This window comes from Podarcis liolepis (assembly GCF_965112155.1).
Source record: "Podarcis liolepis genome assembly, chromosome: 6".
Lineage (NCBI taxonomy): Eukaryota > Metazoa > Chordata > Lepidosauria > Squamata > Lacertidae > Podarcis > Podarcis liolepis.
Genome location: NC_139559.1, coordinates 51,691,501 through 51,713,983, shown reverse-complemented (window position 1 = coordinate 51,713,983; position 22,483 = coordinate 51,691,501). Strand labels below are relative to the sequence as shown.

Sequence of the window (22,483 nt, the reverse complement as noted above, 5' to 3'; positions counted from 1 at the left end):
GTGTCCAGAAAATTGGGGGTAGGATTGCTGCCTTGTACATTGTTAGTTTCCCCCACCCTCACTCATTACATAGCATGGAACTCGCTTTGCTGACAAACTTTTCCATTGTCCATTAAGAGTCTGGGACCTTTCAGAAAAAAATAGCTTCAGCTCTGGCTGGCTTTATAGGCACCATACAGCATATAAATATGGCCACTATTTTATTGTTTCACCACAGACACATGAACGCACACTCCCACAAGGAAGTGGCTTGGCTTAGATTTCTTTTTATCTGGGTTTGTGCCCCACCCATTTTCTAGCTTCAAAGGTAAGCCACTGAGATTGATTTCTAGCCTCTTCGTAATGAACATAATTATGCAGCCTGGAATGGTGAAAAAAGCAACAACCCAGAGGAGCTATCAAAGGCTTGTGCTGCCTTCAAAGGGACCTATAAGGATCTGGCACACTGCCCATTGTGGCTCTGTCAAACAGACTCCTTGCTTGTGCAACGAAACCTCAAATATCTTTTGGGGGATAGCCCCTGGGGAACTGCAGTGTTAACATTCACTGAGCTACAAAGCAGAAGGGTGCAGCTTTGCAGGGGCAGAAGTCTCTGAGGCAAGCCTGCCCAGAAACTTCACTCTTTCTTTGAGGCCCTCTGAAAACAGAGGGAGGGGATGAGACTCTCTCTCACACACACACACATTTAGCATGACAGAGTATGAAATAGCCTCCCTGCAGACTCGTATGTCTCTGCATCCCCCTTGCCTGCTATAAGGCAGGCTTTGAAAATAGTTTTGTTTTAGTGGACGTTCTGTTAGGGTTAGTGCAAGGACTTTGGGTTGTGTACTGAGCCTGCATCGATCAGTAAGCAAATGTTGTCTCCCCGTGTCATGGATGTTTTAGCAGAGATTCCTGCATTGCAGGGGGTTGGGCTAGGTGACCCTTGGGGTCCCTTCCAACTCTACAATTCTATGAATGTGCTTCCTGCCTAACAGTTATCTAGCAAGCAGGGCTGCAGTCCTTGATTAGAGTGAGCCCTATTAATCTCAGTGGCACAGACTTCAGACAAAACAAACCTGAATAGGGCCACACTATCAGCATCTTTCAGGTTTGTTTGGGTTTTATCTGGATTAGTCCATCAGTTGTGGCTACAAGTCCTACTCACTTCTACAGCAGTTCTGCAGACTTCAGGGGGAGCATTTGTGCAAACCCTTTCTTAGGGGCATCACATGGAATACTCAACTTTCTGCAGGCCTTTGAAAAGCCCAAGAGTGTGACACCTTGAGTTTTAACTGCGGAGGTTCTCAAATTTCCATCAGAGGTAGCTTTCCTAACTAGATAAATGTTTGGGGTACCCCTATCTTGGAATGATGGATCAAGAAAAACCCAAGTTCTTAGAACTAGTCCCTTTAGTCAGAGTGAGATTCCCCTGCATGATTGCCCACTGAATAAAAGCTCCCTTTTACAAATCAGATGGTGTGTGTAAGGATTTAAAGAGTAACCTTTAGAGCTTTGTTCCTGGCATGCTCTCTCTAGCTCCTCTTTGAATAATCTACGCTGTTCCTTATTTTATACAGGCATGTGAAGGGGAAGCAGCAACATAATTCCTCCAGTTTGCTGGGATGCAAATTGGGGGTGTTGCAGAAAACCCGAGCAAAGGCTCCTATCTCATCCAACTAACAACTTGAGAAGCTTCAAGCAAGAAAGGAAATAAGCCTATTTAGAGGAAAACCAATTTATTTGTAGACCCACAATCAACAGTCCAAACACAAAGGTGTTATGTTCTGGAAAAGCCTTCAGAAGGCTAAAGATGTAAATGAGAGATGTCAGGTGGAAGAAGTGAGGGGAAACAGAACGGGAGAAACAGAAAACAGCTGGAGAAAAGAGGATACAGGGTGGAATAAAGAGAATTTTAAATGAAGTAAAAAGTACACTCCTATGCAGACATAAAAGGGACACTGCAGCTTAATTGGTCTGCCCAATCTTTGGTTCTAGATTTCTTCATCCAAACAAGGCACAAGCAATTCCTCTACGATTAGCAGGTAAAGAAGTAACAGGAGAGGACAAGGTGGGGAATGAACGCTCTGTGCAAACAGCAGGAGGTAACTGCCAAGAGGCCACATGAAGACGGTTGCCAGGACTATTTAAATATGAATCTAACAAACAAGCAAGCGATACAACAGTTAGATACAACTTCCAGTGGCAGCATTGAGTACACATATGAGTCCCATTGATCTGAGCTGTTGTTGGACAAGTGTCTGGGCACAACTGGGCTGGTATAATTGCTGGGCATCTCCTGTGCCACACCTTGGTAGCAAGAACAGTGGCAGAATTTTCTGGAGAAACTCCAAAAATAAACTGCTTCCCCCAAACAGTGTTGTCTGAATCAAAACTACTTTTATTCCCCCTGAAATACAGCAATAATTGGGGGGCCGGAGCACATCTTCCACAGCAATAAGGCTATGCAATATCTTTGAAGACCATTTGCTAGGGAACAACTTTGGCTCAGGGTTACTGTCTTCAAACCCCGTTTGCAAGGTTCCTGGAGGCTTGTGACTGATCAATATGGGAAGCAGAATGATGGGCTGAATGGATTTTTGGTCTGGTGGATCAAGGCTCTTATGGCAAATATGGGGTCACTGCTCCCTGTTTTCCTGCTAGACCCTCTGGAACACCTTTGGATCCGATTGATAAAAAGTGTAAATAGAAGTGCAATTTAAAAGTATATATGTAAAACTCAAGGAAGGAGCCAACTAGGCCTCCAAATCACAGTTGGGTTGCATCTCCTTTCACATGTAACATACTCGGCGGTTTTGCGCTGGGCTGACTCGCCTCCACAGCTGCTTCACTTCTTGTGCAAGAATCCCACAGTGCAGCTCTTCAAAGTCCAAGCAAGGCCTCCCTTGGCAATGTGAACAAGAGTTAGTGCGGTCACTGAACGAAAGTCCACTTCCCCAAGAGCTGTATGGCTCTGAACACAAGGCACAAGGAGCACAAAGGGACAAGGGAAAGGGCTAGGTCAGGCTGGTGCCAATTCCCAAAAAGGAAAGAAAAAACAAGTCTCTTTGTAGACTAAGTCAGCTGACTCACAACTTTATAGTCATGGGAAATCAGGGCAGCATCTTGCAGAGGATGCTCTTCCCGGTCAGAAGCCTTTACGCCTCCCTTGGCTGGTCAGAATCTGAATAGGAAAATTGTCTTCCAACTGCTTAGTAGCTGTAGAGGGAAAGAGGTGTGTCCTCCATCATGTCATCCTGTAAGCAAAAAGGGGGGAAAGGGAGACCTTGTTAATTTTGCACAGTCCTGAAGGAGCAGGAGTAGGTGAAGGGCATAAAAGCAAGCAGTGCACACAGGCCCTCAGCCCATGCCTCAAGGAGTAGTAGCACTAGCAGTAATTTTATTTATATGTTGCCCATCCAACTGGGTTGCCCCAGCCACTCTGGTCGGCTCCCAACAAAATATTAAAAACACAAAGTAACATCAAACATTAAAAACTTCCCTGAAGTCTTCTAAAAGTCAAAGAGTTATTTATTTCCTTGACATCTGAAGGGAGGGCATTCCACATGGTCGGCGCCACTACTGAGAAGACCCTCTGCCTGGTTCCCTGCAAGCTCACTTCTCGATTTGAGGGAACCACTAGAAGGCCCTCAGAGCTGGCTCTCTGTGTCTGGGCTGAACGATGGGGGTGGAGACACTTCTTCAGGTATACAAGTATGCACTCTATGACTTGCCCCATTCCACAGACACCCTGAAGTAACCTTCTTGCTGTTATCAGACTACTGCTGTATTTGAAAGAGATGGGCAGCCTCAGGAGAGGCAGACGGATAAGATTTATTGTGTACTGGCATCTAGGCCATGTTCCAGGTGAGATGCCCTAATGTGAAGGCCCACAACTGGAGAGCTCATTCAACTTAAATTGGGGGGGGGGTCTAACCTTTGTCACTCTTACTGTGGGGGGAATCTATGGTGCCATTTTCAAGCCCCCCCCCTCTCTCTGAAATGGTACCTCCATGTGGTCTGGAGGCACTTCATCCAATCACCCTTAATGATGGAGTAGAAGACACTAGAGATGTTCTCCTCCCAAGTCCAATTGAATCCTTCACAAAAGGTTACACTTGAATGCTACCCTAGTTAGGGTTGACAAACACTTATGGAGCCTATATCCTTTTCAAATGCATTCTGATAATGATATTTGAAAAGTATATTTAAAAAAAAAACCTTCGTTTCAGAGCAGGGCACTCAAGGCAGAGGAAGGGAAAGGGCCATAACTCCATGGTAGGGCATCTGTTTTGAATGCAGAAGACCTCATGTTCAATCCCTGCCACCTCCTGTTGGGCTGGGAGAAACCAAAGTCTGAAACCCTGGAAAGCCACTGCCAGTTAGGGTTGAGCTAGACTGCCTTCTGCCAAGTCAGATCAATGGTTAGCTTCCTATCTTTTAATAAGAGCCTGTGAAGTCCAGGTTAGAGGTCTAACCGAGGAGGATTAATCGAGGGCACAAACCATAGGCAAATCCTGGAGCCGCCGGAACTGCAGCTGGCCACTGCGCTGTCGGTACCGCAAGAACCCCATAAGAGCCAGGATCCCCACTGTCACGATGAAGATGAAGATGACTGCAATCACCAGAGGGTCCTCACCTATTGGGCTGGCTTCTGGTATACTAGGTAGGTCTGCAGGAAGGGAAAAAAAGTCAGACAGCCAAACATGGATTATTGTTCCTGGCCCAGAATGGCAATTCCATACAACTACTAAGCACTTCAAAAGTCAAAACTTGTTCTGTTGCAAATACATTTTTATATACCTTCGTCTCCACTATATATCTAGTTCCCAAAATGCTCTCTATCCTTGTTTCTACCTGCATGGAATAAGAGCTCCTAGTGAGTACCTTCGCCATCTCCCACGTCTGTGGTAGAGGCCTTCTTTTGCACATGGTTAGCTGGTTGCTCTGTTTCCACTGGTGGGACTCTGGGAGATGTGAGTGTGGAGGAGACAATGCCTGGTGTTAATATGGTAGTGCTAGAGGCACTCGCTGTGAGGACTCTTCCATCCGTATCAGTTGCATTTGGAGCCAAGGTGGACTCGGCACTGCTCCCCTCTGTGATAGCATCAGGGTTTGCCACCGACATAGTTCCTGGCCTCCCTTCTGTAGGCCCCGAGGTGATGAGTGTGGAAGCTGTTGGCTGGGAAGGAGATGTCGGCCCTGGAGGCAGAGACAAGAGAGACACCCACAAGTGAATCAAGCGAGGATCCTGGGTCTTTGATGTGCAAGAACAAATGAAAATAATCCCGCATGATCATTTCCTCTCTATTACTACAATTCTAGCACATGGGTGGAGCAGATCCAGAGTCCAGAACAAAGTATACCAAACTGGCAAAGAGATTTAGATCAATGGCTGAAACACACTAGTGGATACTCATAGCCCTTTGCCATAGTTTGTCTTACAATAGCAAGCTTTCTGAGATGTGTTGTGCAGAAAATATCCGTTCTTAGATTAGTCAGTTGGCAGAATCTGGGTTTTTCAGCTGTAGAGCCTGGAAATCTTAGGGTGCAAACTGAGACAGCTAAACTGATCTACACAAAATAATTAGAAGAGGGTTCTGACTGAAATCCTAGAAACCAAATCTTTAGTTCCAAACATACTTCAATTCTATGAGACAAGCCAGGAGTCAGAGATCATCCCCGCCTCAAAGAATCATGGGAACTGTAGTTTGCCCCCACAGAGCTACAATTCCCAGCACCCTCAACAAAATGCAGTTCACAGGATTCTTGAGTGGTGGAGATGTGCTTTAAATATATGGCATGTACACAGCCAGCTTTTCTTTTATCATGTGGCCCAAGGGGGCGGGGGAAGGTAAATTAGCATAGCGTACCCTATACAGGAAAAGGAAGTTCAAAGGCAAGCCCCACTGCATGGTGCATAGAGGAATCTCTTGGAGCGTTACAGCATCAGCAATCAATTGCCTGCCCAAACACATCAGAGATAGGTGCCTACAGATCAATGCCTATGTCAATATGTGTTTTGCATCATTTGTTTCTGACGCATCAGACACAGAGCTTTCCCCTCCTCCCACTGTCAACAATGGTTCCCTGAGAGAAACTGCTCTTTATCCTGAAGCCACCAAAACCAATAAAAAGTAGTCAAAGAACAATCAGAGAAAGAATTCTGCCTTCATGAACACCTGGACTCCCAGTATGGAATGGTTCCTGCTAATCATATAGAACCCTGCAGCACATCTTGCTGTGATTTTCTCATCCTTTGAAGAAAGTTGAAAATAACTTTCCCTATTTTTGTTACAATGCCGTAACTTTAAAAAAAATACACTTATAAACTTTTACAATATACAAAATAAATATAAATTTACTTTGCAGACAATCATTTACTTATTTAGACTCCTCTCTCCCTCTTTCTGTGGTTCCTTGTTTATATTTTAATTTACTGCATATCCAAATTATACCAATTTGTTATGCCATAACTTTATATATATATGGAGCAAGGCATTTGCCCAGGTGTCTGACTTTCTGTTCTCCATTTACCGCTTGACAACAACCCAGAATTACCTGCCTTCCATTTTATGAAAAACTGCAAGGTTTTCAAAGTGTATTGAAGTTTACATGAGGGATTGAATAAATATCCTGTGCTAACAGAACTATAATTGTCATCGAAGAGGTAATATTTATGCCTAGGTTATAGAAACATCTAATTATGATTCCAGGCACTTGGGAGTTCTACTCAGATTGTGTTCTATTCTCTCCACTCCAATTTTGGCAGGTATGGGATAAGGTACTAGAGCCTGGCGTGCTCTGGTCCATGGGGTCACGAAGAGTCGGACACGGCTAAACGACTAAACAACAACAACTAGAGCCAAAAAACTTTCTGAGGTATTCCACCTAATAAAGTCAATTGAAAAGTCTATCCAAGGCTGTGCACTCACTAACCCATTTGTAGCACAGATATGTAGTGTTTCTCCGTTGAGAATCATTTATGCTTGTCCTCAACATGTGGCTTTCAATCTACAGGGGTAGGTGAAAACCCTCCCCTTGATTAGGCTATCTATATGTTTTCCTCCCCACACATGCCCCAGGTGATTGAAGAAGGAAGCAATGATTGCAGTCTTGGTGTATGCACACCCATAACATAATTGGGCAGGTATGGATACAACCCCCACTGCCAGGATTGCCTACATCTTGTTTCAAATGGACACACTGTGAGGTATTGCAGAATCAATCCACAATGAGCTTTTATTTTTGGAATGAAACCAGTTTCTCAAGAAATACTTTTCAGGGAAATAAAAATATGCAGTAGATCTAGATTGTGCAAGGACTATATAGAAAAAAAACAATGCAAGCATTCAGTCTCCTTTGATTGCAGAACAAAATGTTGTGTGTACACAACCCAAGTTGCTTGAGAATTAAGCTACATTCCATCGGAAGTGGTTGACTACTACCAAGTCTTACCTTGTACGTCCTTTGGCTGAGAGGGCTCTGTAGCCGTAACATTTGTACTGGAATTAACCCAGGCTGTGGTACTGATGGGTTCGGAATCATTCAGACGGGTCTGGTTCACTTCTACCAAGTTTGTAGTTGCAGCAGTAAGTGAATGGATGTCAGGACTACTGTTGGCAACATGCGTTGTGTTTTGTAGTCTTGCTGTGGTGCTTAAGGAGCCATGTACAGTAGATCCCAGAGATTCAAGCGTGACTGAGCTACTGAGATTTAACTGTAAAGCAACGGTGGTGTTGCCATCCACACTTATGGCAGTAGGGGGAATTGTCCAGTTGCCAAGGCCGCCAGCCTCCGTGTGAGGGAGCACGAAGTGTGACACAGTGCCAGATTGAGCTGATGATAAATTCTGCCCATCTCCTAGTGCAGGAAAAACAAACAGAGGAAAGCTAAAATCACAGACACATGCCCAGAAGGTCAGCTGCTTCCAGCAAGGGGAAAATAAGAGGGAAAGGGAAGGAACAGAGCCCACAGGACAAATCAATTACAATTACAGGGTGGGGAGGAAACTCCTCTTCTATTAACCTCCTCCTCTAGTCGCACTGCAGCCATCCAGTTCTCTGCAGACTGGAAATTATTTTCTCCAAACCTCACCCTCTGCTCCTCAAACATACAAAGTATGACAAACCAATGTATTGGAGCTTCATACTGGAGTAGGAAAGGTACCTACGGCCACTGATGATCATTGTTGGGTAAAGAATCAGAGAGAGAAATCAGCAGAGTTACGAAGTCAAGGATTTGAAGAAGCACTATTTCCCCACCTCCAAAGATAACAATGGAGCTATGTAGACCAAAACATTTTGTGAGGGTGCTTCCTTGCAAAATACAGTGGTACCTCAGGTTACAGACGCTTCAGGTTACAGATGCTTCAAGTTACAGACTCCGCTAACCCAGTAATAGTACCTCGGGTTAAGAACTTTGCTTCAGGATAAGAACAGAAATCGCGCAGCAGTGGCACAGTGGCAGTGGGAGTCCCCATTATCTAAAGTGGTACCTCAGTTTAAGAACAGTTTCAGGTTAAGAACGGACCTCCAGAACAAATTAAGTTCTTAACCAGAGGTACCACTGTATGAAAAAGGAGTAAAGACAAAAAACACAGTAGGCCAAGGTTGAAATCTAACACCCCTGAAAAACAAGTTTTCATGATCTCAAAGTTCAAGTCAATTTGAGAATCTCATGTCCTTTTGCAACAATCAATCATATATATATTTATAGTGACCTCAGTCTAAGTACTGATCCTGGTGTACACACAATGGAACCATCCATGCACAACCATCCATGAACCCCCGAGTTTTCAGAAGTACAAAAAAAATCAAGGGGAGGGACTTAACTGATGGTGGGGAACAACCCCAAACAATTAGAACCAAGTATGCTTGGTAGCCAGTGCTATCTCTGCAGAAGAATCATTTCAGCGTGAATGAAGGATCTTGTACGTCCCATACAGTGTTGAAGAATCAACTGCAAACAAGACAGTTAAGTGTGGCATGGGAGGAAGTCCCACACCACTTGCTCACACAGTAAAGCAGGAGTTAAAACTGGACTCCCACTCTCCACCCACAAACCACAGAATTACAGCTTCTCAATAACTCTTTACTCATTTTATTCCAGTCTTGGGTCTCTGCTGAGACAGCTGTTCCTCTGCATTGCTGAAAGAACCCTCATGCTGGAGCACAACTGGGCTGGCTTCTTCACCCAAACTCAACACACCTACACAGCAGGCTCAGGATAATGACTTATGGGGAAAACAGCATGCCAAGTCTCAGCAGCATGCCAAAATGTTTGGAGAGTTTGGTGTGTGCATGAGATAGCTTCTATTATAAGGCAGCCCCCAATGCCTTTTGAATTTAAGCTTTTACCTACAGTCATCAGAGTAAACATAATACACCTGACTGTGACTAAACCCTCCATCCCGAGGAAGGGGAAAGATTGGTGATAGTCTTTGGCCACTGACATGGGCTTGGTGGTGATCTACAGCACAGAAGTAGCAACAGGATGCTGGTCTTGTCCTTTGTTGCCTTGCTGTTACTGAGGTACTTGGCCAGTGCTGCTTTACACAGTGGGCCAGGCAACATGTGGATGTCAAGGGCTTTGTGATTGTTACCCTTCTAACAACCAGCTGTTGCACCCTTCTAAAAGGCATCCAAGAAGAATGAATACTGCCCTTTAACCATCTTTATAATCACACACATACCACCTCTGGCTCATTTAGCAAATCCCATTGGATTAGTATGAGAGAAGGTGCTTTTTAATACGTGTCAAGTAACTAGTTTGCTCATTTTGAACCTGCAAGGCATCCAAGTGGAGGAAATTCATTTTGTTCGTGTATGTGTATGTTCAGTTTTCATTTTCATGAAACTTGTTGTTTCTTTGTTTCTTTATTCAATACACATTGAATTATATTTGTATTAATTAATTAAATAAAAATAAATATTATAAACCAGTCCTATGGAACTTTGCATCCTGGCCTCCCTCGGTAGGCAATTTGACAGAGTCCTAATGAGGACAATTTTCATCTTTCAATAACTGCCATGTCATGCATTTGGCTTGGAGGAAAAGACTGCAGGTACCCTGAGCTCAGAAAACAAAGGAGTCACAAAAGGATACATACTTTTTCCAGTTAGAACAAAGAACTCCTTCCTTTGCATTAGCATGCAGCAAGCACTTGATAAAACTTTATCATAAGCCAATAGTTGCCATGGATTTTTTAGGTGGAAATATTAATCTAGGCAGAAGCAGTTCTTTCTCCAAGCACTCAAGGGTACAATATTAAGATGCCAACCCTCTCTTCTCCTGAGCTGTGCACATTTGCAGTCACATCACAATATGATATACCGTATTTTTTGCACCATAACACTCACTTTTTTCCTCCTAGAAAGTAAGGGGAAATGTCTGTGCGTGTTATGGAGCGAATGCCTGCGGGTGGCGGGGGGGATCTGCTGCAGTCGTGAGAAGAGAATCCATGGTTCCCCTTCCTTCCCTCCTCCGTGGTTAAAAAGCATGGATCCACATGGATCCTCAGGATTTTTGCATTGGGCTACTCCAAACTCACTGTCAGATCACATGTCTGTGGCCACAGCATGAACCACAAAAATCATATATCCACTATTTCGTTTAGAATATTTTTTTTCTTGTTTTCCTCCTCTAAAAACTACGTGCGTGTTATGGTCTGGTGCGTGTTATAGAGCGAAAAATACGGTAATTTGTCTCAGTGCTTTTTTCCCCTTAGGAAAATAGGTGCTGGTACTCACCATGAATTTGTTATAGTGAGTGCCACACTTTTTAACGACAAAGAGAGGTGATGGTACTGTGTTCCCTTGAGTACCCCCCGAAAAAGCACCGATGGTATTCTGTCTGTAGGTTCTGCATCATTCAGTTCATATCAACTCACTTTTTTAAAAAAGCTGCAGCGGCAGAAAAGACAACTCTGACAAAGATGCGAAAGTTCCACAAGACTTAGAAGCCTGCAGAGCTTTGAGTGGATGTTCACATACTTGGAGATGGGCATTCTACCGCTCACAAAATGCTCACTTCTGTTCTGGACTGCTTCTTTTTCAGCTCCTGCAGCTAAATGCCACATCCCACCTTCCCCTCAACACTATCTTTTGGGGGGCAGTGTTAAGGGGAATGGAGAAGTTGTAGTCCAAAACACCAGATTGGCATAGGCTGTTATAAAAAGTAACACCAAAGTAGCATGCCAGAATAAAGCAAGCATGTACAGTGGTGCCTCGCAAGACGAAATTAATTCGTTCCGCGAGTTTTTTCGTCTAGCGAATTTTCCTTCTTGCGAAGCACGGTGTCGGAAAAGTTTTGGAAAAGCTTCAAAAATCACCAAAAACCTCAAAAAAGGCTACCACACAGCGTTCTATGAGTTGCTCCTTGAAGTCAAGTCGCAACTGTATTAACGGTGTTAAGAAAAAGGAAACAAACTTGCAAGACGTTTTCGTCTTGCGAAGGAAGCCCATAGGGAAATTCGTCTTGCGAAGCAGCTCAACCCTTTCGTCTAGCGAGTTTTTCGTCTTGTGAGGCATTCGTCTTGCGGGGCACCACTGTATAGTAAGTATATCACATACACAGTCCCGTTTTTATTGCAGCTGCAGGATGTGAAAGAGATTAAACATTCAACCTTACATTTCTACAGTCCTTTGCCTACCTGAGTCTTTCTGGTCTCACACCAACCTGGGGAACTGAGAAACAATTTGCTGATTTTGAGCCTTAAAACTGGGGTACAGCCAACTCATGCAATATGCAGCAGATGGAAGCAGAGCCAGGCTCTGGGTAAAGGCTACCTCTTCCTGTCAAGCATAACTAATCATTATGTGATAAATTAAACCTTTAGTAATGAAAAAGATAATAATAGAAAAGTGGTAACCTTAAAGACTGCAGACAGTAAACCTCATTTGTACTATTTATGTGTTCACATCACACCCAGAAGCTTCCAGTTCCAGGGGACCAACATTTGTTTACTATTCTGGGTGTTCTAAGTGCTTCCAGCGAACCACAGAATCTGGCTAAGGGTGGCACTACCTGTTGCAAGAAACATCTCTGAAAACAGCAGCTCTGTGTTGAAACCCAACTTGCAACATGTGATATTTTATCTTAACATACAGGCAACCCCCCCCCTTTACGCGGGGGGGGGGTTTACGTTCTGGGGAACCACACATTTAAGTGAAATTGTGTATATTTGAAACACTTCTGAAAAAAACCTGCAAACACCCCAGTCATTGTAAAACCTACCCTTTCTGTCTAATTAAGGTCCATTGGGACATTTACAAAGATGCAAGAATCAAAGGCTAAAGGAAAGAAAGCTAATTACAGAAAATATTCATTCATGCAAATCAATAAACACAAAGGTCTAGATCACTGCAATTGTCATTATGGTGCTTCCACATAAATAGGCTGGCTAGTGATCAATACTCTAAATCAGAGCACCTGTCACTCTCACAAGGTACATGCCCAAGGGAGTAATAGTTCATCCTATTGCTGCTAATCTACATAGATGTAAGATACACAGTGGTACCTCGGTTTGAGAACAGCCCTGTTTACGAACTATTCGGTTTACAAACTCCGCAAAACCGGACGTAGTGTCCCGGTTTGTGAATTTTACCTCGGTCTAAGAACGGAATCTGCGCCTTGGTTTAAGTATGGTTTTGGTACCACTGTAATAGGAATCTATGCTTTATTACATGAATGGACCAAGACAAGTCTCAGGCTCATGTGCTCCTCACTCTCTTTTCACGGGAGGAGAAAATTGGCAGCTTTCCCTTCCAACTTTTATACAAACCACAGTTCCAAGTTCAGACATGATGGGGAACTGTGGTTTGTTTAAAATTAGAAGCAGAAGCTTCTAATTTCTTTACTGCCACAAAACAAAACAAAAAAGCTGGGAGGAGAAAGTACATAAAGGTCACCACAACTTGTTCTTGTAACAGGAAACCATGGCTTCCTGTTATGTCTGAACCAGACCTAAAAAGACATATTTACCTTCACAGCAATGTAATCATGTTCAATCTAAACATCTCCTTCCTGTTTACTGGCTACTGTCACCCAACTGATCAATATGCAGAAGAATCTTACTTTGAGCTACTGGTCAAGCATGGCCTTTCTTCAACTATAGAACAGTGCAGTTAGATTACTCATCTAATCTCTCCCATAATGAGCATACTGCACGCAAAATTTCCCTGAGAGACTCTGGTCATTGGAAGAGGTTGTCCTTTTCTCTGTTTCTACACATAGTAGTCTGTTATAGAACACACTGCAAAGCACATACAGGAGATCAGCTTCTATTCTGTTATAAGGCCCAGACAGAAAGCTGCTCAAGCAAGGAACGTAGACCTAGGGATTGAAACTAGGGCCACAAAGCCCAGCTGAAATAAATTCAAGACCTGTGAGAAGTTATTTGTTTTTGTGTTGTTATTTGCGGTACCCCCACTTAAACACGTGCAATTCTAGATGAGCTGATTAGCTGGCTGCTTATTGTGCAGTCCGAAAAGCTTATATCACTGGTACAGCCTGCCCACAACCTCCTGTTTGAAGCCATCAAGGTGGAAGTCACCTTGGAAGCCGAGGCAGCCTGGACAAGCATCAATCTCTTTCTGAGTTAAAGTAACCACCATACCTGCTGCCAATAATGCCCCATCCTGCATCTGTTGCCTCTGTCACTGCTGAGAGTCATTCTGCTGCTATTACTACCTTTGTTGCTCACCCAACTTTCTGCCATTCTAAGTCTGTTTGGAAAAGCAAACCAGGACCTTTTGGGCTAGATTTCCTTTCCTACAATGACACTTGGAAAGGCCACAGAGCTCTGGGTGGCAATGGGTAGCTCTGCGGCAGAAGCAAGGCCTTCTTTTCGCAATGGAGTCATCATCACTGATGAAACCAGGGTTAGTGAGGGAGATCTGACCCCTTCTATATTTTTTGTGTGACAAGTGACTAATAAGTTTAATAAATGGTATGATGATCAGTGCTTTTCCCCCCAGGGGGTACTCAGGGGGTACGCAGTGCTGGCACCTTTTTTGTTGTTAAAAAGTGTGGCACTTATTGTAAAAACTTCATGGTAAATACTGGCATCTATTTTTGTAGGGGGGGAAGCAGTGATGATGATGGATTTTGAGAAAGTTTTAAGATGTTCCTGCTGGATGGTCCATCTAGCCCAGGGGTAGGCAACCTAAGGCCCAGGGGCCAGATGCGGCCCAATCGCCTTCTCAATCCGGCCAGCGGACGGTCCGGGAATCAGCATGTTTTTACATGGGTAGAATGTGTGCTTTTATTTAAAATGCATCTCTGGGTTATTTGTGGGGCATAGGAATTCGTTCATTTTTTCTTCTTCAAAATATAGTCCGGCCCACCACATGGTCTGAGGGACGGTGGACCAGCCCATGGCTGAAAAAGATTGCCGACCCCTGATCTAGCCCTCCATCCTGTCTTCACGGTAGCCAACCAGATGCCCTCTGGGAAGCATACAAGCAGAACTGAGCTCAACAGCACCCTCCGCTCCTGCAGTTCCCTGTAAGTGGTATTCAGAAGCATTCTGCCTTCAACAGCAGAGGTAGAACATAGCCAATGTGGCTAGTAGCTGTGATAGCCTTATCCTCAATGAATTTGTCTAATCCTCTTTTAAAGCCAAGTTGCTGGTCATCCCTACTTCTTGTGGGAGGAGGCTTCTGAGAAGCCTGCACGGCTAATTGTCTGCCGATTTCCTTGGGCTCAGGCCTCCTTGGAACCTACTTCTGAGTAAACTTATTCAACAGTAAGTGCCTTTTATTATTTCAATGGGGCTTTCGCCCAAGGAAATCAACAGAAAACAATTGCAGCCTTGTAAAAATATATGCCTGTGCAAATTTGATTGATTGAAAATTGAAGCTGAAACCCACTTGATTAAAAAGCATACGCACTCTCACACACGACACCCAAGGAGAGTTCATAATATTGGTTTACTTGATTGATCAAAACAAATTTTGTTTACTTAAAAAAACCACCCCTCTAAAAATGTAAAGAGTGGAAGCCATAGCTGAAATGCATATTCTGGCCATGGACTCTAAGTGGGCATAGGCAACAAGGCACTGCTTTAGAAAGCACCTTCTTTTTTAAAAAGAAAGGAAATTGTGACTCACAGAATAATAGAAAATAACTTTGTCTACCTTAACAATATACAGTGGTACCTTGGGTTAAGAACTTAATTAGTTCTGGAGGTTCGTTCTTAACCTGAAACCGTTCTTAACCTGAAGCACCACTTTAGCTAATGGGGCCTCCCGCTGCCGCTGCGCCACTGGAGCACAATTTCTGTTCTCATCCTGAAGCAAAGTTCTTAATCCGAGGTACTATTTCTGGGTTAGTGGAGTCTGTAACCTGAAGCATCTGCAACCCGAGGTACCACTGTATAGCCCACCCTCCCATGGAGGACAATTTTAATACCTAGGTATTATGTAGCACTTTGTCTTACATTATCTTAGTAATCTATGGGCCAGAGATGAGAGATATTAGCCTATCTCAAAGGGTAGGAGAGGAGAGGGCTGTTGCTCTCAGGTGCTACTTGCGGGCTTCCCAGAAGCAGCTCATTGGCCACTGCAAGAACAAGATGGGCCACTGGCCTGATCCAGCAAGCTCCTCTCATGTTCTTAAGATAAAGCTTGGGGAATAATTGTGTATGCCTCCTTCAGCTGCTTATATGAAGGATGGGATACAAGTGTAATAAATAACTAATCCATATAATAGCACTGTGTAGGTCAGTATTGCTATACCCAGTGCTTTTTTCTGGGGGTACGAGGGGTACGCATACCCCTAAACATTTTGTTTTTCTTGAGTCAAAATGAGAGTACCCCTAAACATTTTTTTTTAGGGGGGGGGGAAACTTGACTATACCTATAGAGCAGATGGTGGATCTGAGAACAAGATACAGTAGCTTGTGTAAGGAGGATACTGTACAGTGGTTAAATTACCAAGGTGAACAAGGCACTTTCTGTCTTCCAGCTTAGACTTTTAACCAATAGTAAATAGTAATATGCTGCCTATCAAATCTATATCCCAATTTTTCTCTGAGGAGTGAACATTTGCATACAATTCCATCCTGGTTTAGGTAAATGAGCAAAGGCAGGTGTCAGGGAACTGCCATCGGAGCTAGAGGCGGAGGGAAGGCTCCAAAGGGATGCAGCAGAGGGTCCCAGTAGGGAGAGAGGCAGCCCATCTGCTGGGGAAGGAAATCAGCCTAACACCAGTGGAGAAGGGGGGGCAGGGGGGGAATCGGGGAGGAGGCTCCAAGACTCTTTGCTGGAGACCAGCGGAGAGAGTACAGGTACTCCGCTGCCCACACCCTCCCTGCACAGAAGACTTCCGCGCAGGGAGAGTAGGAGGAGACTTGGCGTCAAACAACTTTTATGCTGGAAAAGGTTTAAGAAACGCCCACTGACGGATGCTGCCAGCGACTGAGACAGTCACGATGCTGGAGGCTGCTCAGTCAGAAAGGGTTAACCAGGTAACCTAGCCAGGAGTGGCGGCAACTTACGCACGAGCAACCCCTAAACCCATTACAGCAGGCAATAATAATTTTTTGTACTCTTTGTACACAGGATGTATTGCAATAACAAGGTCCAATACTAATTGACTATTCCCCACCCCCACCCCCACGCAAAAACATCTAACACACACCAGAGCTTTGTATCCCACACCTTTGGGGAAATAGCTTGGTTGCTTGCCAAGGTGCGTCAGAATGCTGAATGCTCTCATTCATTCCACAGCATGTGTTTATATCCAAAGGCAGAGTACATGGATCCAACTCATTTACTGCAAGTAGGGATAGGACACTTAAACATAGATGTGTGACCTGGATATGAAATATGAAACTCTGGCAAACTGCAGCCTTGAACTGTCCCTTTTCAGCAACGGTCTACAGGTTCTATCAAGAGCATGGGCCATTTGTGTGTTTCTTTAAATTATATAAAAATTGAATCCCCATGTACATCCTCACTAGCACTTTGCATTAACACTCCAGAGGTGCAGAGATTATTGACTAGAAGCTCTTCACTGCTACTTGGCCTGTAATAATCCACCACTCACTCAAGAGTAAGCCGTACTGAATTCAGTGAAACTGATTTAGGATTGTGCTGTACACACATTTAATCCACAGACACAAACACAGAACACTGGCCCCAGAAGTGCTTTGCGAAAATGGAGCAACTCTCAGCTGCCACCCCACGAACATGTTCTGTTTAACATGAAAGAACCTTTACCAAAAAGGGTGGTATAATAAGACAGGGTTTTCAAGGTTTTTGGGTCCACGGCTCCCTTGACCTACTGCATTCTTTCTGTGGCATCTCTGTGGGGCTCAGGAGCCCAGTTATGTCACCCCTTGCCTGCAGAGCCGGCAGCCTTTTCAAACACCCTCCCTTGTGGAGTGTTCCCTCAACCTCCTCTCTCCTCTCCTTCCTGCCACCCCTCCTCTGAGCTGCCCACTCTGCCCCAAAGAGAGGTGCCTCCTCACACTGCCCCACAGGGGCCTGGGAAGCACCCCCGGCCAGCCCCATAATCACCATTCGTCTGAGGAGTTTGTAGCCAGGGCTGCTGCAACAAACAGCTGTGCAAGCCCTTGGAAGGCACAGAAGCAAGAGGGCATCAGAGGAGGAAGGAAAGGAAGGAAAGAGGGCCAGAGGCCAGTGTTGTCTGCAGCACCCCGGGTGCCATGGCACACCGGTTGAAAACTACTGTAATAAGAGATAGCCTTACTTTGTTTCCCAAATTCTCCGACAGCAACAGAGCAGCAGCCTGCTCCAGTTACTTGCACCTGAGGCTTTGGAAGTGGCTGGCACCCATCACATTTCCCTACATTCAATTGTCTCTTCGTCTGTTGCACAAGGCCCCTTGGACTGAACGTGTCCCATTTCATTTCCAAAGCTGCAAGAGCAACTAAGGCAGCGTTGGGGTGGGAGTGGGAAGAGAGGAGGAGACAGACACTGCCCATGTTGGCTGTGTTACACACTGCTCCCAGTGTATCTGTGACCTCAGGGCAATAGAGCAGGGCCTGGAACTGTGACAAACTAAGCTTTATGCTTCTCTGCAAATCAGGGCTCCGCTGAAGACGTGCATGTACAGAAGACAAGCAAACACAACTGCTACCCAGACACAGCCAGAGGCATTCAGGAGACAAAGCCAAAATTCACAGACCAAAAAATAAAATAAAAACTTTCAGGAGGAGTTTTATATTTTTGAAAGTCATTTGGAGGAAGTGGGTTTCTTCATTTAGCTGGGAAAGGCACTTCTGAACAAGACGAGTACCTGATTGGTTAGCTGAGACTGAGCTGGCAGGCAAATTTGAACTCCTGCCACAGGGAGTCCTAAGCAATTCCAGAGACAGCCATTCCAACGGCTCAGGAACAGAACTTAAAAACACTTAAAATATCTAAGCATCTTCAGCCCAGTCACTTTTTTAAAGAGAAGCTGCTTGGGCCTATCTTAGTTCTGACTCAGAGATTGTCTGAACCATCTCTTGGATCTGCTATCTCATGACGGCTCCGCAAGGGAAGCAGAATTTCAGCAGAACACACAACTTGCTTTTATTTTTCCCTTCCAGAATTAGCACAAGAAGGAGACTTGTAACAAATACGGTAACTTGATGACTGGTTGCCTTTATTGCTCCCAAAGTGGATTTGTCTGGTAAAATTTGTTGCAGCTTTGGCCGCATTTAGATGCAACCTTAAACCATAATTTAGCACTCAGGCTTGCATGCTCCCTCATCCCATGCAGCTGGGATGATGATTTGACCGCAATTTACCCAGAGTCTCTGCTCACCATTGTGTTAGATCTGTGGTTTAAATTGTGGTCAGTTTTAACAAACCAGCTTCATAGCCCACCATTTGAAGCTAACTTGTTTTGAAACGGGAGGTAATTCATGATAGTCCACAACCACCAGTTCAGATGCAGTGACAATAATAATAATAATAATAATAATAATAATAATAATAATTTTATTTATACCCTGCCCTCCCCAGTCAGGGTGGCTAACAACCAATAATAAAAACAAGTTGATTGAATACAATTTTAAAAATGAGATTAAAATACAACATTAAAACATTAAAATGCAGCTTCATCACAGGAGGAGAAAGGAAAAAAGAAAGAGGGGGAGGGAATCAAATTGACTCCAAGCCAAAGGCCAGGTAGAACAGCTGTCTTAGGTTGTAGCTCAGTGTACAGTCATAGTTCATTGGTAGAGCATATGTTTTTCAGGCAGAAGGACTCAGCTTTAATCCCCAGCATTTCCAGATAGGGCTAGGACTCCCTGATGGAAACCCTGGAGAGCTGTTCAAGCACTGTAGCCAATACTGAGCTAAATGGACCTATGGTCTAACAAAGCATATTAAAGCATTTTCCTAAGTTCTTAATGACAAGCTGAGATTCTGGGAAACTGAAAGTAAATGCTGCCCAAATCCTCATCCTGACTATGCAGGTTGTGGAAAGTATACAAGCCAGAGGCTCCCTGCAACTTGTTCCAGTTGTGCCACAGTGCCAAGCCATGGTTTAGTGTTATATTCAAATGCAGCCTCTCTCAGGTTTGGGAGCAGAGTGAGAATGAAGACAGCAGCCTTGCAAATAAGTCTGCTACACTGACTGATCCACAAAAACAGTTCATGGCGCACCTGCCCTCACATGCCAATGTCAGTTATTTGCAGTACATACAGTCTGCAAGAAAAATATGGCTGATTATCTTCCCATTTACCAACCCCCTCCCCCACAAACTTTTCAGGAGGCTCTATAAATCAGACCCCTGCTTTGATTGGGGCGAACCCAGATGTAAAAACAAGCAGCTCTGCCAGTTATTTCTAGTGCATGTCTGAATCCTGGAGTTTGATCTAGTTTCTTGAAAAGGTACATCAATCACACTGGGCAGAAACGATTTCCCCAACACCATCTAAGAACTTCTGAAACATCATTGTCTTAGTGTGGTCCTGGACTTCTGCCCCAGCATCCTGCCCTAACAGCATCACTGTCCCACCCACCAGGAGGTGAGGAAACGTCATAGTTTCAGACTTGTCTGCAACCAGCAAACAAACAACAGAAAGGCCTAATCTGTTATTGACTTTCAGGCAGAATTTAGCATTTCTGTTTACCCAGGCATCTGATGGCTGAAATGCGCTGTTCCTGGCAACCTTGAGATTACCGGTTGCGAGAAAGTTTTTAACTGTTTTTAGTCCGGTATGTGTGTATAAGTCTGATGTGTTTGCCACCCTGGGCTCTTTGGGGAGGAAGGATGGGATATAAATTGAACGACTAAATAAATAACTAGTCAGGGAGAAACTGAGAGGAAATCAAGGATAGGGGGAAAGCAAAGCACAAGGAGCCTCCATCAAACATAAAGAGGGTGTGACAACTAGATCCATCCAAGCAAGGACTTCATTTGAGCCGGGGCACAAACCCAGTACAGTGGTACCTTCAGGTTACAGACTCCGCTAACCCAGAAATAGTACCTTGGGTTAAGAACTTTGCTTCAGGATAAGAACAGAAATCGTGCGATGGTGGTGCGGTGGCAGCGGGAGGCCCCATTAGCTAAAGTGGTACCTCAGGTTAAGAACAGTTTCAGGTTAAGAGTGGACCTCCAGAACGAATTAAGTTCTTACTTTGAGGTACCACTGTAATATTTCTGAACGCCGAATTTCGAAATGTGAAGCAGAACTAATCACAAAAGACGAGACTACGAGCCTATGCAGAGTGCATTTTCCTGACTGCTCTCTCTCCCGGCCAAGCGCCTCCTTCAGGGCTTTGAAATTCCAGATCAGTCGAGGATAAGGGTTCTAGAAAGCCTTAAACCCCGGACATTCTCATGTTATAAACCAACAATCACAACAGCTTGCAAGGACCGACGGCGGAACTCCGGGACATGGGGGCCCCGCCGCAAGGAAGGACACCATCTGCACAGACACTACTGCGCCTCAAGCTCACGAGTTTCCAGACAGATACAGAAAGTTCTTGCGCTCTAAGGGGGCGGGGAAAACCCACCTTGGTGTCCAGGGTGGGAACGAAGCTACAGAGCCCCTTAGGATAGTAGCACGCAGGGAGCAGTACTGTCTCCTGGGCTGCGGAAAATCTAGGGCGATCACATGAAAAAGCCAGATCATCAGACGCGGTAATAAAGCTGGGTTAAGACTTATAGGATGCCACCCAAGCTCGCGCCCTCTAGGGGATCTCAAGAACCCATTCAGGATCAGGACACTTTCCCGCAAGAGCGCTGGATTCCAGAGTCCCACCTAGGACGAAAAGAAGCGGTCGGAGGCTCTTTTACCTGGCAGCGGCAGGAAGGTTCCAGCGAGGAGGCAGCAAACGGCGGAGAAGCTGTAGGGGGAGCGGCGCGTTGTTGCCTCCATGCCGGGCTGATTCCGGATGGACTGGCTGGCAGCGGTGAGCGAACCGGCGGAGAAAGCGCTAAATTTCTCTGAAGAGTCCCAAGGCACAGGCGCGTCTCCAGAGCTGGAAATGAGTCTGTGCCACGTGGTTCATTCACAAGCCCACGCGCGGCCTGGGCGTGTCAGATGCGCCCCCCGCCCTCGCTCCCTACGAGGCCAGCGGGATCCTGGGTTCATCTCTTCCGCCTTCTCGGCGTAGCCCCACCAGGCGCAACCCGCCTCGTGAGTTGAAGCAAGACGTGTGGATCCTCCCCCGCCGACTGGCCGGAGTGGCTTCTATTGGATGGAACTCCTGTGGCTGTTGGGTTTTGTCTACAGTATTTCCTAGCGCAAAGTCTGTGCTATTTCAGTTTGTGGGCGCTGCAAAGTCATCGGCGTCCGCCCCCGAGTGCGCTCCCACCCCACTGAAGGGCCAAACGGGGCCTTCGCCTTCCACCCCTTGAGCGCTTATATTTAACACAAATCCTCATCCATCCAATTCAAGGTTAAATCATGGGATGCTGCGAGGGTGAGTCGGGACTTCGCTATGTATATTTCAAGCTTATTTTGATAGTTGGTCAACAAAATTGTTCTGGCTGTAGCTGGAACAATGGCCCAGTTCAGGCGTTCAGGGTATGTGCCAGCTTGAAGTGATACTGGCATGTGGACAGGCATGTGCCCTCCTCCATGCCCTCTGCTATGTTCACAGAACTCAGGAACAAGGCTAACAAGAATTGATTGATTGATTGATTGATTGATTGATTGATTAATAATTTCAACTTGCTTTTTAAAGAGACTTTCTCCAGCAAGCATCTTACAAAATGCACGTCAAAACATAACCCATAAAATATTATTGTACCACCACTAAAAACACCGTATATTACTAAAAGCCAGTTCCAAAAGAACAAAAAGCCCAACATAATTTATTCACAGAAAAACCAGAACACAGCACCATTTGGGGGGCTCAGTTTACTATTACTGTAGCCACTGGGGGTAATGGCAAAATGGTGGCTTTCATCATATACCATCTAAAATATTGGGTTGGAGCATGGTTGATTTCACGTTGGATTGAATTTCAGAGCAGTGGTGCCAACTGCAAAAAGGCAATGTTGAGTGTGCCCAACAACGTAATGGTTGTT

General features: G+C 44.9%; 1 protein-coding gene across 2 annotated transcripts; it reads right to left on the bottom strand.

Annotated features, from left to right (window-relative positions):
• Window positions 1-1,701: 1,701 nt before the first annotated feature.
• On the bottom strand, window positions 1,702-21,797 carry LOC310709688 (uncharacterized protein). 2 transcript variants are annotated; one of them, XM_083509714.1, is made up of 5 exons: window positions 21,245-21,797; window positions 7,438-7,842; window positions 4,867-5,181; window positions 4,485-4,651; window positions 1,702-3,236 (listed from the first exon to the last, which is right to left on the bottom strand). In XM_083509714.1, the coding sequence occupies exons 1-5, from the start codon at window positions 21,324-21,326 to the stop codon at window positions 3,192-3,194; spliced, it is 1,014 nt and encodes a 337-aa protein (XP_083365840.1). In that variant the 5' UTR covers window positions 21,327-21,797; the 3' UTR covers window positions 1,702-3,191. The 2 variants fall into 2 exon arrangements, with proteins under 2 accessions (XP_083365840.1, XP_083365839.1); XM_083509713.1 differs by lacking the exon at window positions 21,245-21,797 and adding an exon at window positions 17,698-18,693.
• Window positions 21,798-22,483: the final 686 nt, after the last annotated feature.